The 16,260-nt window shown below is 32.8% G+C and overlaps 1 protein-coding gene across 17 annotated transcripts in view; it reads left to right on the forward strand.

Moving 5' to 3' along the window:
* Positions 1-16,260, forward strand: part of RIMS2 (regulating synaptic membrane exocytosis 2) — a 780,622-nt gene that overhangs the window by 570,878 nt on the left and 193,484 nt on the right. For 3 of the 17 annotated variants that reach the window (XM_017885185.1, XM_017885183.1, XM_017885184.1), the window contains one exon: positions 11,221-11,321. The exons of the other annotated variants lie outside the window; for them this stretch is intronic. In XM_017885185.1, the coding sequence (XP_017740674.1) occupies positions 11,221-11,321 (101 nt within the window). The remainder of the gene's footprint in view (positions 1-11,220; positions 11,322-16,260) is intronic. 17 annotated transcript variants of the gene reach the window in all.

Consider the following 16,260-nt stretch of genomic DNA (forward strand, 5'->3'; position numbering starts at 1 on the left):
TTTCCAGGCACAGTTTAATCATCTTATTTGACGTGTGTTGTTTGCAACATGGTATTAGCATAAAGAAAATTAAATATTTTATAACATCAGTGAAAATATGAAGTGATATATCTAGCAACTAATATTTTTCATTTAGTAATTTGCCCTATTTCAGTCTTCTCTCTCCATTTATGATTCCACTCTTTTTGAAGGAGGAGAAGAGCGAAGTTAATTATATCAAACTTTCATTAAGGTTTGGGGGACATGATCACATGTGTTGTGTTTGGATCCTTTTAAGAGTATACATAGTATCATAGGATTCTATTATGAATTTTTTCTCATGTGCCTGTTTGTCTGCCTGACATGGAAGGTAAAAGATATATTTAATACTCTCAAAAATATTTTATATCATAATTTTAATGCCATAGTTAATATAATTTAAATTTAGTTCACAAATTTTATTTAGTTCATACATTTAGATCCCAGATGTGGAATACAGTGGTATTTGATAATTATGTCATATCAGAACATTAAAAGATGAGGATAAGATGTACATACAGGGTGATAATACATGCTACTCTGTTAATCATATCTCCTTTAATGTGGGTTTTTAGCAATCATGTAAAAGGTAGAGTGTTCCAAAGTCCATAACACAAATGGGGAATAGTTTATTAACACAGTGAATTTGACTGTTATTTGTATCTTTTATAAACAATTATTGTACCTTTTCTTAGAAGCAATTTCAATAACCATTGTATTTCTTCTCTGAGGGACTTTTCATTTTAAAATTTAGTTTACCCTCAAAATATATCTTGCTTTTTCAAAGATACAGGAATTGTGACTAACAAGTTAACTAAGTTACTAGAAGGTTAGTAACATTTTCTTCTATACCTGTCACTGTATATTATGAAAAAGGAAATGTATATAGTGAAGCATTTGCACTTTAGCCTAAAAGATCCTTCTAGATAAGAGCACTCTTGTGACTCTTTTCCTGGACAAAGTTCCTGGTTTAATGAATTTTCAATATAATCAGTGTTTCATACGTCCTGTCTGTCTCTCCTGGGCTCTGGCTAACCCTCTCTTTCTTCCTGTCTTCCTCTCTTTATCTCTGTCTTTCCCTCACTTCTTCCTTTATTCCATTTTCTTCCCTGCCTCTGCACACATATGAATATTTTGTAAACGGAAATGTAATGAACGCAGTACCAGGACAAATATTAAAAATTTCTAGAGCACTTTACACTATCTATATTAATGAAATAAATATGATAATATAAAACAAAAAACACTTAAACATCATTTGACTTCAAAGTCAACCAACTGACCAGGCGTGGTGGGTCATGCCTGTTGTCCCAGCACTTTGGGAGGCCAAGGTGGGCAGATCATGAGGTCAGGAGATTGAGACCATCCTGGCTAACACGGTAAAACCCCGTCTCTACTAAAAATACAAAAAATTAGCTGGGCGTGGTGGCATGCGTCTATAGTTCCAGCTACTCGGGAGGCTGAGGCAGGAGAATCGCTTCAACCCAGGAGGCAGAGGTTGCAGTGAGCTGAGATCGTGCCATTGCACTCCAGCCTGGATGACAGAGCGAGACACTGTCTCAAAAAAAAAAAAAAAAAAACCAAAGAGTTATGTAGCAGATGGGATTGTAATGAGTATCTAGTCCAAAACTATTCGTTTTACAGATGAAGACTTTTATGCTCGAAAGTGACATGTTTGTAGGTACAGGACTCGTGAAGCCAGGACTAAAACCCAAGTCTTGTCTCTTTTTTATCTTTTCAACCAATGCTGTTTTTAAAGGTTTTCTTTAGCTGGGCACAGTGGCTCATGCCTGTAATCCCAACACTTTGGGAAACCAAGGTGGGAGAATTGCTTGAGCCCACGTTTTTGAGACCAGCCAGGGAAACATAGCGATACCTCATCTCTACTAAAAATAAAAAATAAAAACAACTGAGCGTGGTATGCACACCTGTGGTCTCGGCTACTCGGAAGGCTGAGGCAGGAGGATCAGTTAAGCCTGGGAGGTCAAAACTTTATAATGAACTGTGATTGAGCTACTGCATTCGATCCTGGCTGACAGAGCAACACTCTGTCTCAAAAAAAAAAAAAGTTTTATTTAATCCTATGTATCATAAATGTGCCCATTCCCTAAATCTGAGCAGTTTCAAGGTCCCATGAACTCTGTGGTGGTTACTTCCACTGTACTCTGCAGGCATAAAAGGCCTAGTCTTCCCCCATGGACCAAGTACGTCCTTATTTCTTTTTTCTTTTTCTTTTTTTTTTTTTTTTTTGAGACAAGGTCTCACTCTCAGGCTAGAGTGCAGTGGCGCAAACATGGCTCACTGCAGCCTTGACCTCTTAGGCTCAAGCAATCCTCCTTCCTCAGCTTCTCATGTATATGGGACCACAGGCACATGCCACCACCCCAGCTAAATTTTTGATTTTTTGTTGAGACGAGTTCTCACTTTATTGCCCAGGCTGATTGCAAACTCCTGGGCTCAACCAGTCCTCCTGCCTCAGTCTCTCAAAGTGCTGGGATTACAGGCGTGAGCCATCTCACACAGCTACATCCTGATCTTTAATATCAAAACCTAAAATAATACTAAAATCTAAGTCCTCTGGATAATAAAATTTCAGTTAGTCTGTTCACTGAATTTAGAGATCAAAAACAAACATATGCTATTTTCTTAGATTACTAGATCCCTCCTAATCAACTTATATCCAAAATAGTTTAGATATCAGTTTCTTTTTACTATAGGGAAAGGAGTCTGTGGTATTTGTCTATACACCTCCCTTGAAGTGTTTTTTCATGAATGTGGTGGAGAGTTAGTAGAGAAGCACAAGACAACTACACACAGTAACAATTAAGCTAAACATCTAAAATAGGTTGTTAAGGTTTAGAGCCCAATTTAAAAGACTAGCATTCATAACTGTGAGCCTGGAGGTAATACAATTTTGTAAGTTTCTTTCCTTTTTCATTTCATTCCCTTTTTTCATTAAAGCACATGTGGAGTTCAGGTTTCTTACAACATTCCTAGGAGCAAAGGAAATGTTATTTTTAAACATTGTTGTAAGCAAAATCAAATTAATATTCCTCTATTCCAAATGTGTCAGGTCCTAGTAAAACAATAGAAAATGCTCAACATTGATTGATTTGGAAGTAAATATGCCTCAAAACTAGTGTATCTTAGTTGAACAATTTATTTGTTTACTCTTTAAAATAAAATATTTCAGTTTGCACTAGTACAATATACTAACATAATTTGGTACATGATTCATGCTTTTCATGAAGTATTCTTTTCCATGCTGCTTCTCAATTTGTTCTGGTTTTTGTTATTCCTTGCATTACCATCTACTTTTAATAAATAATTTAACGAAAAGCACTCTTGTCCAGGTACGATGGTTCACACAAGTAATCCCAGCACTTTGGGAGTCCAGGGTGGGCGGAACTCTTGAGCTCAACTCTTGTGTTTGAGACCAGCCTGGGCAACATGGCAAAAACCTACCTCTAAAAAAATACAAAAAAATAGCCAGATGTGGTAGCACACACCTGTAGACCCAGCTACTCAGGAGGCCAAGGTGGAAGGATCACTTGAGCATGGGAGGTGGAGGCAGCAGTGAGCAATGATTGCACCACTGCACTCCATCCTGGGCAGCAGAGTGAAATCCTGTCTCAAAAAAGAAAAGGCATAATTTTTTATGAAGTTCTAGTATATAATATATGAAGTTTCATTATAAAATTATAAAATATTTCATTCTAGGTAAGTGATTCTGAAGAAATGATTTTGAAGTACCTTTTGAAAAATTTCTTGAATAAATCCTTAAGTCTCACATCTGAAAACACTAATATGGAAAATTTTAAAGCATGACATCATTTTTTGCATTAATATTCATAAAATTGGAAAATCTATAGTTTATTCAATTTAGAATGATTTCTTTTATATATCACTTTCAATTAATACATCCAAATTCTTTGTTTAACAAATATATGTCCTTATGCTAAATTAAGTAATGAATAATTTCACATCTGCATTTTACAAAGCATTTCACATTTATTTCCAAAACATTTTAATCAAATTACAACAAAAACATACGACTTTCAAACTGGATAATTTGCTTTGCACATAAACATTGTATCTTGTATTTTTTATTACACTTTTCTTCCTATAAAAGTAACATACAGTTGTGTAAAATTTATAAATCATGTATTAACCTAAATAAGAAATCAAATAGCATTTATACATACTTTCAATACCCAGTAATAACTACTAACATTCTGGTGTATAAGTCTTCAAATCTTTTTTGTTCTCTGTCTTATTTATAGGTTGTGTGTATATATATTTTTATAAATATATATTTATCTTTAAAATTGTTCTAAACTATGCTATTATTTTTACTGTTTAATCTGTTTCATAATTACTAATTGCAATATGTTTATAGTATATGAACACACATGTACAACATCCTCATCATTTTTTATGGATGCGTTGTATTCTATAGATATACCATTATGCAATTAGATAATTACCTATTTTGCACCTTTAGGAATTTTTTTCGCAATGGCTTTACAATTATCAAACAATGGTGTGATTAGTATGCTTGTGTATACATCTTTGCACGCTGACATTTCTTGAGGAAAGCTCCTGGGAGGTGAAATTTCAGGGTCAAAATTCAAATGATCAAAATATAGTCAAAATTTGATCAAAATGATAAAAAAATCATTTTAAGTTTTTTCATATACAGTGCCAATAAGTTATATTTTAAAGTAATTTTTTCGCAGTTTTTAGGTAGTGAAAGAACAATTAAAATATTCATTAAAATTGGCCAGGCGCGGTGGCTCATGCCTGTAATCTCAGCACTTTGGGAGGCTGAGGTGGGCAGATCACGAGGTCAAGAGATCGAGACCATCCTGGCCAACATGGTGAAACCCTGTCTCTACGAAAAATACAAAAATTAGCTGGACATGGTGGCGCATGTCTGTAATCCCAGCTACTCGGGAGGCTGAGGCAGGAAAACTGCTTGAACCCAGGAGGCAGAGGATGCAGTGAGCTGAGATCGCACCACTGCACTCCAACCTGGCAACAGAGCGAAACTCCATCTCAAAAATAAATAAACAAATAATTCATTAAAATCAAGTATTTTATTTTCTTCTTGAGTGGCACTGCCCTTTAAAATACAGTTATGACATAAAATATTACACATTCTTATGAGACATATTAGCAATTTCTATACTTCTCTGTTGAAATTGTTCTTTTTATAGTATATCTCATTGAATCTAGAAAATAAATATGTGTAGCCATGCTTTCCCATCTGTAATTGCCACCTTGAAGTGAGCCAATAGCTGTATACACTGATGATACCTTTTTATTCACTGCACTTCATTTGGTACATATTTAAATGGTGAATTTAGCATTGAGGGTCCACAATTTGGCTTTTTTAGTTTTGTTCATTTTAAATATGTTATTTCTGTCATTCTCATTATTTATTGTATCTTCTTTTGTGTCTATTCCACATTGTTTGTATTTTCTTAAAAGTTCATAAAATGCAATTTAACAAGATAGTTATCAAAATTATTTTTTCTTCTCAATAGTTCGTTAATTAACTTTAATTTTTTTAAAAAAGCATCTTTTCTATATAAGTAATATAGTTCTTTAGCTTCAATTAGAAACAAAACCTCAGATAATATTTTGATTTATGTTCAGATTATATTTATTATATCACTCTGTACTTTTAAAATCAATTAGATTTATTACAGCTACACTTTGTGTATTTTGTTATCAATTATTTGGGTAGTTTCAACAGAAAACATTTTGTGTTTGGGAATCCTTCATTACTGATTACAACTTCATATTTACACCAGTACCTTTAGTTCTTAAATTTAACTGAAAACAAACCTAATGTGTACTTTTAAGAGAATACTATTTAGAATAAATTTCAGTATAAAGTGCAAATGTTTAATGATCATCCCACAAGTTCTTGATATGTTATGTTAAAAAATATGAACAATAAAATTTGTTTTCTAAACTCCAGTTATTTCAAGGCAGATGTTAGTTTTGTAAAGACATACAATAATCAAAAACAACTCCACACACATATGACTGTTTATCAGAAGCCTTCATCAAATAGCCAGTTAGTGCAATTCTTTATCTCAATTAAAGGAAATTTTTTTTTAACTTAAGGTTGAATATTTATATAAAAATAGAAGACATGGGGTAAGGAATAGAGGGAATGTTTTTAAATCACTAAATTATCCACAAGAATTTGAAGTACTAATCAATGCCATTTCTGACTTCCAAGATGTCTATAATTGCAAATTTCTAATTTTTTCCTGAAGTTTGAGGTTCTTTCTTGAGTTTTCATATTGGGCTTAAGAGTTTTCCCTCTTAAGATCCTCGGATTTGAGCATTTTGTTTAAGATTTCAAGATGGATGACTGAGTCAACAATCCTGCCATATTCTGGTCGCTGTTCAGCTTCCTTGTGGATTACATCACTGCTAAACCTGTGCCCTTACTTCAAAGAAGTTTGGGGTATGAAATTGCGTTGGGACTCCAGGGGCATGCTCATGCTCTTTCACTCTCTCTCTCTCTGTCTTTCTGTGTGTGGAGGAGTGTGTGTGTGTTTGGAAAAGCAAACTTAAAACGATTACTGTTTGCATACTACAGAAATCACTGAAAGTATACTGATGATCTTTGTAGTGTGTGCATGTAGTAAAACCTAAACAACCACTAGCTGGCTGCCAGCTAATGTGGCCATATTCAACTATATCTTTGATTTAAAAAATCCACGTATAAATTAACTTTTTTTTATATTGGATGCCATAGCAGCTTTATCAGTATAACTTTAACTTTCCGGGCACATTAAATAGCTTTTTAAAGTTCAAAATAACTATAAAATTAATTTTTTATTTAAGAACAAGTAAATCTCTTAAAAGCCTTATATCAAAATAAATAGCTACAGAATATGTGATATGATTTAAGAAAATAAGTTAAATCAAGAACAACAAAAATATTGGCTTTTTAAGTCAGTGGCTGAAATGGGCCAGAAGTTTCCAATTTAAAAAAATGAATATTTTGAGGTATTTTATTAATTCCAGAACATCCACATATACTGTCTTTTTTTTGTGCTCTGCCTTAAAATTTATAAAGGTAGAATAAAAGTCTTTTATAATTAGAAAGGAGATTACTATAAATTAAGATGAAGGAAGGAAAAGTTTTGTTTTAAAATGTCTTTATTGAGTAGGAATGCTAAGATGTATAGGAATTTAGGGATATTAAGGTTATATATATATATATATATATATATATATATATATATATATCAAAAAACAGAGGGCACATTTCCAGCATAATTTAAATCAACTATAGTATTTATGAAACAAGATATTTATGCAACAAGATATTATATTTTCTCTATTTAGTTAATGATTTACTTATATCAAAAAGAATTTGAGATAACTTGAATATTAGTTTAATACATTATACATTAACAGATTATTACATTAGTATATATTTACAAACATGTAGAAGCTGTCATTGTAAATGTATTTCTCGAAGAAATTGGGTTGTCCCATTACCATCTTTATCAAATTTTTTTACAATTTGAAAATATCTTGGTATTTGATTTGATTTCTAAGATATAATTACCCTAATTTTTTAAGCATACTTGAATTACAAAACCATATCAAACCACTAAGAAGTCTTCTGAAATAAGCACAGTTCATCACATATAAGAAAATGAATCTTAGAGATTCCAAGATAAACTTACTCTCTAAACCTATAAACCAGCATTTTTCAAAATTTTATTTTGGAAAGTTTGAAATTATTTCAACAAAATATTAACAGATGGAGAAAAAAGGTAAGTGTTCGGTGGTCGAGTGATTATTCTTTATTATAGGGTTTTGAGGGCCTTGTATATACAGATTTTACTGTGAATCTGAGAGAAAGAGAGAGGAAATTGAACAAAATTCATTCACTTCATCACTTTCATTTATTTTCCTTTTATAGAGTGTATATAGTATATCAGAGCTGAAACAAAGTTTAGGAATTATGTGGTCCTTTCCTCAACTAGTGAACAGCCCTTCTGTTTTATTGATTTCTCTAAATTGCTTTTCATTCCAAGGGAGAAAGACTAAGTTTGGTTGAAATCAAAATATTATTACTGGATTATTTTTCTTAGATAGAGCAAAGGACCAGCAAAGAAAAATCACCTTGCTGGTGAAGAATCCTCTATGCTGGATCACTTTATCAATAGGAGACTTTTCTTTCTAAGGTTTTTATTCTACATGGAGTGTTTTCTTTTGGGAATAGCTTCTACAAATATAGAAAAGGAATGGAAGACTTCATGTGAACCAAATAATTTTTGGGTAGGGAGACCTGTTTGGTTACTGTTTGCCCCAAGGGTTTTATTCTCCTAGGAGGATTTGAATTTATAAGGTAAAAGGATATTTACTCAAGTTTGCTGACTAAAGTAGTCCTTTGAGATTTCACTGGTTAAGACTCCATTGAAGAATTTTCCCATTTGGGAACTGTCTATAGATGATTGGGTCTGGAGATGAGAGATTTGTTTGAGAATGTAATTTAGCTGATGACATATTTAAATGGTTAGAAAGCTCTGTTTGCATCTTGTTTGGCTTATCCAGCAAATACAGATTAATATTCTCCTTAGATCTGCCAGTGGTCTGTTAAATAAAAGTTATATTGTATAAATCTACCTAATTTTTAAACCATTTCTAAAGAGAAAGACACTTTTGCAAGCACTGTTAAACCAATATGCCAGAGACCAAATCTGCCTCACTACCTGTTTTGTAAACAAAGTTTTATTGGAATAAAGCCACACTTATTATGTATGCATTGTCTGCAGTTGCTTTCATGCTAAGGTGGCAGAGTTGTGGCAGAGTAACAGTTTTCATATGGTTCACAAAGTCTGCAATATTTGTCATTAGGCCCTTTACAGAAAAAGTTTACCAGCTACTGCCAGTGTTATTCACATTACTACCTAGTAATCAGAAGGAATTTTAATGTAGCTTTCCTAGGATGTTGCCATCCAGAAAATAGTCTAAATATTGGAAAATGTATATACCTGTTTCTATGTATATATTTATCCCTACATATTTATATCTATATGTGTGTGTGTTTAAACTTGTCAATTGGTGCTATTTATATTATATCAACATGAAACTTTTTGAGAAACTTTCCAAACACACCTTTTAGCTAATATTCTTTTAGGACCCATAACTTTGTAATGTTGGGCTCATTTTTTTTTTATTGACTTGCCTTTGGAGAAAACATGTTTACCTGAAAGTATCTTTTGAAGTATAAAGAATTCCAAAGTCGTATTTTAATAGACTAATAGATACCTGTATTTGACTATATTTCACATTTACATCATGGAAGCACTCACCTGGTTTTATATGTCATTCAAATTATATTAACCTAGCATTATTATTCCTCACTTTCAAATTTGACTCAGAGTCAGTTACTCAAATCATTATTAACATGTGACTATTACAAGGAAGAAATTGTCTCACTTTATCGAATAGTTGATTTAAATTTGCTGGTATTTAGAGGTAGTATTTGTTTTTTTTTGTATATTTATTTAAGATTTTCTTTTTGAAACATTTTCTTCCCTTTTCAAATTATTTTAATTAACCAATTTTCCTTTAAAATTTGTTACTAACAAGAACTATCTAATATGCAATGAGATTTTTGCAGGGCAGAGAGTAATACTAAAAAATTAAAACATTAAAATTTAAAATATTGGCTCAAGAGGGGATACCATAACTTCTAGTTATACTGGTACCTTTTTAATCCCCTTTTCCTTTACTCCATTTAAAAAATCAGGTAAGTATTAACATACCTGTTTTTTAATAGGCACACTTATGTCCAGTTGTCTTTACTGCAGTTTTAAAGTCATGATCTTAAGCAAGGGGTATGTGTGTGTACGTTGACATTCCTACCTAAACACGCTGTGTGAATTTACTGACATTTTATTATGGATATCCAGTTGAGTTCGCTAAGCTCATTTTTCCCAGTATGTAGATTTATAGTATATGATCGAGATTTTTAAATTATATATATATGAGAAATTGAATATTCCTATAAATCTTTTTTTAAAAAATCATAAATACACTTTTTTTTGAGATGGGATCTCACTGTGTTGGCCCTTCTGGAGGGCAGTAGTGTGATCATAGCTCACTGCAGCCTCCCAACTCCTGGTCTCAAATAATCCTCCAGCCTCAGCCTCCCAGGATACTGGGACTATAGGCATGTGTCACGACACCTAGCTAATTTTTTGTTGTTGTTGTGGAGACAGGGTCACGCTATGTTGCCCAGGATGGTCTTGAACTCCTGGTCTCAAGCAATCCTCCTGCTTCAGCCCCTCAAAGTGTTGGGATTATAGGCATAAGCCACTGTGCCTGCCCCGTAAATATACATCCAAAATGCTTTTTCATGTTTTCTAGAATTTGCTAGCTGAATTTAGTTCTTGTTCTAACCCAAATTTTTTAAGACCTTCTGAATATTTACAACTGATATGTTTTGAGGTAGCACCTGTTATAGAGGGCATTAATGTCTTTCTGTAAGAGGCTTGCCATCTCACTTTCTTAACTCTTTATATTCTAATTTTTTTAAAAAATTGATTTCAGTCATACTTTGTGCCTTTACTGACATGGTATGCTATCAGCAGTATTATTACAAGAACCTCATTGTTGATACTAGTTCTAGAAAATTCAAATTCAAAAGTTTCTGATACTTGGATTCACACATATGCTGGGGCAAACTGCTTCAATACATAGCCTAATTTTATGATAATCGTTTCTAAATGCAGTTCTAAAATTGTATTTGAAAGCAACTTATAACTTTAATACCTATAAATAAATCATGATGAATTAAAAGTCAAAGTTCACATGATATTACTATTGTCAAATTTCTGTGCAGTCAAATATATTCCGGACATACATGTAGCAGAAATTATTTTCTATTTAATGAAGATTTGTTATCTTCTCTTTAAACTTATTTATATTTTATTCAGATTGAAATTATTTTACGTATTTAACATCATGTTTTTACTTACCAAATTGTATACTTTAAATAAATCTTTAAAATTATATGACATTTAATTTGTACATGCTATGTTGAGTGAAAGTAATATACCAGCCTAGCATTTCTTCTTTTATGCATCCTGTAAGTCCGACTCAGAAATAAGAACTGAACATTAATTTTATGGGTTTTTTTCTACTCGATAGGTACTATGGATATAGAGGAGAGAAATCGCCAAATGAAAATTAACAAATACAAACAGGTAGCCGGATCAGATCCCAGACTGGAACAAGATTACCATTCGAAGGCAAGACATTTTTCTTTTTAAAAGTTGTAAAATAATCAATCATATGAAACAGATTCTTTCAAACTACTAAACGCAGATTAGTCAGACACAAACATATAATGCCATGGCCCTATGATATTATTAAGTGCTAAAATTTATGTGTTTGTATATAGCTGTTAGCAATAGAATTTGCCTTACTTAAAAAAAATTATAAAATACAAAAGATTAAACATCTGAAGGACTAATCTTTTAGAATGTTTCATTATATAAAATCTATAGCCCCTCAAAATGTTTAAGAACTTAAATGATCTTATGGTTTTCTTTCATATAGATTTTTCTCATTTTATAGTATTTTAATTGAATCTCGTTTATTACTGAATTATTGGAACAAAATACAAATGGTGCCTGGCTTATAATGGATCAACTTACAAGTTTCTGACTTTAGGATAGTGTGAAAGCAATACACATTCAGTAGAAGCCACATATCAAGTACTCATACAACCATTCTGTTTTTCACTTTCAGTATTCAGTAGATTACATGAGCTATTCAATACTTTATTGTAAAATAGGCTTTCAGTTAGATGATTGTTGCCCAACTATAGGCAAATGTCAAGTGTTCTAAATGTGTTTGAGGTGGGCTAGGCTAAGCTGTGATGCTCGGAAGATGTATTAAATGCATTTTCAACTTACAATGGGTTCATTGGGACATAACCGCATCATGAAGCAAACAGCATCTGTACATATTCATGAAGTGCTGTTAGAGGTTAAAAAGTCTTTTAGTATGAATCTTTTTTTAACTACTTTTTGGGAATAAGTTGAAGTATGAGGTCTACCAAGGGAGGAAATAAGGTATTAATTAATTGGTTGTTTTGTTTGTTTGTTTGTTTGTTTGTTTTGAGATGGAGTCTCACTCTGTTGCTCAGACTGGAGTACAGTGGTGTGGTGGTGCAATCTCGGCTCACTGCAACCTCCACCTCCTGGGTTCAAGCGATTCTCCTGCCTCAGCGTCCCAAGTACCTGGGACTACAGGCATGCACCACAATGCCTAACTAATTTTTGTGTTTTTAGTAGAGACGAGGTTTCACTGTTTTGGCCAGGCTGGTCTCGAACTTCTGACCTTGTGCCTGTCTAAGCCCAAAGTGCTGGGATTACAAGCATGAGCCACTGCACCTGGCCTATTTCATTGTTCTTGTACTCCATTACCTTTTTATATTCAAGACATTTTTAGTTTCTTGATATTATTCATGGTCAAAGTCATGAAAATACTTTGTTCTAATATAGCTATTGAAGATTTAATAAAAGACTTAAAATAGTAAACTTTACTCATAACATGTAACTGTTATATGCTCTATGACTTAGTAATTGAATCATTATAGTTGTAGTATTTGTGGTCTCTGTGTAATAGAGAAAAGCAATTTGGATTTTTTAAAACTTAGGCCTGTTTTATCCTTACATAATCTTCAGTTTCTATTACATTACATCCCTTCATAACCTCAAGAACTAATTAAGTAAAGCATGAGTGGCTATGTTGGGTATACATATGTAGCAGGTATGTACGTATGTACCAGTTTCCAGCTTCTTCAATAAGACAACATAGAGAAGGCAGAGATTCTTAACATCAGCATCTACTTCTAAATTACCAGTGTCTTCCCCAGATTACATTATTACCAACATGGTGCATACAAAATTATTTATCACAGAATTCTGATATACTGGAAATGTCACAGGACTAAAGCTAGACGAAAGTAAATTTAAGACAAATTAAAATAGCCTTGGCTTTACTCAATAGGTTCTAAATTTCCAGAATTTTTTCACTAAAATGAAAATATGAATAACTTCAAACAGGCACAGTGAATTGTATAGAAAATTGTTCTATAATGCTATAATATTTTAGATACATTCCTAACTATTTGAGTTGGATATCAGAAATGGTATCTGTGTTTTTCGTTTGTTTGTTTTGTATTGTTGCCTAGAACTAAATAGACACACCTGACCTTTTGTGGTTTTTTTATGCTGTAGTCTTGTATCTGTTCACCTTATATAATCCAGAGGCTAAAGCATAAAGTCCTGATAAAATAAGATATTAAATTTTTTGTAAATATGTCTTCAGATAACACAAATTAGTTTGTTGGTTTATATTTTACTATACTTCAGGAAGGAATGTAGATGATTTATAAAAATACTTATAATAGTCTCAATAATATTGTCAATGAAGAAAAGATCAAGAGAAAATAAAGTCAGCTTAAAACAAGGTAACTCCAGAAGTAAAGTCTGTGAAAAAAAAAATGCATAGTGTAAGATCCTACATACCCACTACATGTGGATTATATGTCTACCCTGAGCTTCCAAACAAGCAGCAAAGACAGAAAGGGAAACTTGATCAGTTATATGATTTATATTGCTCATACAATAAAGACGAATTTCTTAGAAGCAATAGCTGTGATTCTTGTTATAGAAACCTGACAGAAATTTGTTAAAGAAGGATGGACCAAAGGAATACTATAGGCATAGCTGGGATTTCTTTTTAAATTTTGATTTTACTTCAATTCATGAATAAATGAATGCCTTAAGCTTCAAAGTTTTATAACTTTGACAGCAATCATTTTAAGTTGGGAAAAAATAAATACTGGTAAAAATTATTTGTACTAAGCATTATAATTTCCTAGATATTCTCTAAAGCAGTAGATCAGAAGCAGCAACATCACTTAGAGACTTTTAGAAATGCAGTTGTCTGGGGCCCTTTCAGACCAATGGAATAAAAACTCTGGAATTGGGGTCCCTGTGGTGTGTGTGTGTGTTTGTTTGTTTGTTTGTTTGTTTTTGAGATGGAGTCTCGCTCTCTCACCCAGGCTGGAGTGCAGTGGCACCATCTCAGCTCACTGCAACCTCTGCCTCCCGGGTTCAAGTGATTCTCCTGCCTCAGCCTCCCGAGTAGCCGGGACTACAGGCACGCACCACCATGCCTGGCTAATTTTTTGTACTTTTTTAGTAGAGATGGGGTTTCATCGTGTTAGCCAGGATTGTCTCAATCTCCTAACCTCATAATCTGCCCACCTCGGCCTCCCCAAGTGCTGGGATTACAGCCATGAGCCCCCGTGCCCGGCCGGGTCCCTGTGTTTTAACAAGTCTATCAGATGATTCTGATGTAGACTAAAGTCTGAGAATTACTGCTCTAAGGTGAAGAACTATTGTAAAATTATCCTTTAGATAACTGAGTTGACTTGCTCAATTAGGGTTTCAACTAGAAGTCAGAGGTGAATGATGTCTTCAAAAAATGGAGACATTTTGAGAATAAATGATCTGACATCTTTATAAGGCCTCTAATAATGTCTGACAAATCCTACTGAATGTAGGATACTTATCACTCTGTTTTCTAATGCCAGGATTATGCAGGCAGCTTACCTCAAAATAAAATCAAGTCTCTTAAGTACAACTTTTTAAGGGGATCCAAAATACAACACTATTTTGTACCACAACAAAGTACTTCTTGATGTGGAACTATCTTTGCTGGATCACCTATCTCCCCAGCATGTGGGGTTCATCTTCCTCTGATATAGGTCAAAGAGAAAGTTACAGAGGAATCTTCTTCAGACATATATAAGTTATATTAATTTTCAATTAATTCCTTAGATTAAAATTTTCAACATCATTTCTCTCTTTTATGATGAGGGCTATTTAGCTTATATTTACATTTTTTACTTTTTATTTTGATAACAAATGCAAATTATAGAGCCTCCGATTGAGCTATGTGTTTTAACATTAGATCTAGTTGCTGAAGAAAATCATTTAACAAATAAGGGAACTAAGATATAGCAAGGTTATGCAATCTATCCAGGTTCACATAGCTGCTAAGTCATGGAAAGTATTACTTGTAGCTAATTTAGTTTTTCAAATTTGACATAACTGTGATGAAATCCAAAGCCTCAGACATATAAAGCATATACTCTCTCCTAAGCTGTATTCCTGAAATTCCAGTGACGTCGTGAAGCCCTGTGTGGAATCTAATTGTTAGCCTAGGTTTAAAAAAAAAAAAACCATACAGTTCACATTCTAAATGGCATTGCTCTCTGAATTTCTCAAGACTTCTGCATTGATAGTTTTAAATAATTCCTACTAAATTTAAAGAAATCTTCTTAGTAACTCACTTTGAAAGCATCTATAGAGCAATACCTATTAAGCCACTGTCTTTCTAAGAATATTTTCAGTATACTAGAAAACTTGAAAGAAGAGAGTCTATTTTTAATAAGAGCAGCAAAGGCAAATACAGACATGATTTCTAGTTAATTAGTGGATGGTTTCTCAGGGAGTTTCCCTCAAAATAGAATTTATTATACTCAATGTACTCTTGCATGCCTCTTGTACTCTTTTTATCCCAGCTTGAATGTGTTTCATCTATTCTTGGCAACAATTTAAGGATCAACATATTCTTTCTATAAAATCAACTTTCCTTTTATTTTCTCAGAAAAATGTGATTTATGAAGTTTAACAGTGTAAATTATGGTTCACCACAGGTCAGCTACCCTTCTGTGAGTTATATAATGATAAATTGGCATAATTATTAATACTTAAAAGTCCAATAATGTATTTATACTTGGAAATTAATATGGATGATTTGATAATGCTTATTTAAACATATGAGCTTTAGTTTTTAAATTTGCTATATTTAATATTTTTAAATGTTCCCAAAAGCAATATTGTTATGAAGATACTCTTTGAAGAGTGGCCCCATAGCATTTCAACAAATAAGGCTCATTTAACAAATAATGTTTGTTGGCACAGTATTTATTGGAACTCAAAGCTTATTTCTCTGGAAAAACAGTGCTCTCTTTTAAGGAGTATGTTGTGGCAATACTTCTACAAAATTATCACAAAAATGTCTTACTCCTATTATAGCAGTTATGTCATAATTTTCCATTCTCCTATTTGTCTCCCTGGAATTAAGAAGCAGTGTAATCCATGA

This window comes from Rhinopithecus bieti, unplaced genomic scaffold (genome assembly GCF_001698545.2).
Source record: "Rhinopithecus bieti isolate Rb0 unplaced genomic scaffold, ASM169854v2 scaffold_13352, whole genome shotgun sequence".
Classification (NCBI taxonomy): Eukaryota; Metazoa; Chordata; class Mammalia; order Primates; family Cercopithecidae; genus Rhinopithecus; species Rhinopithecus bieti.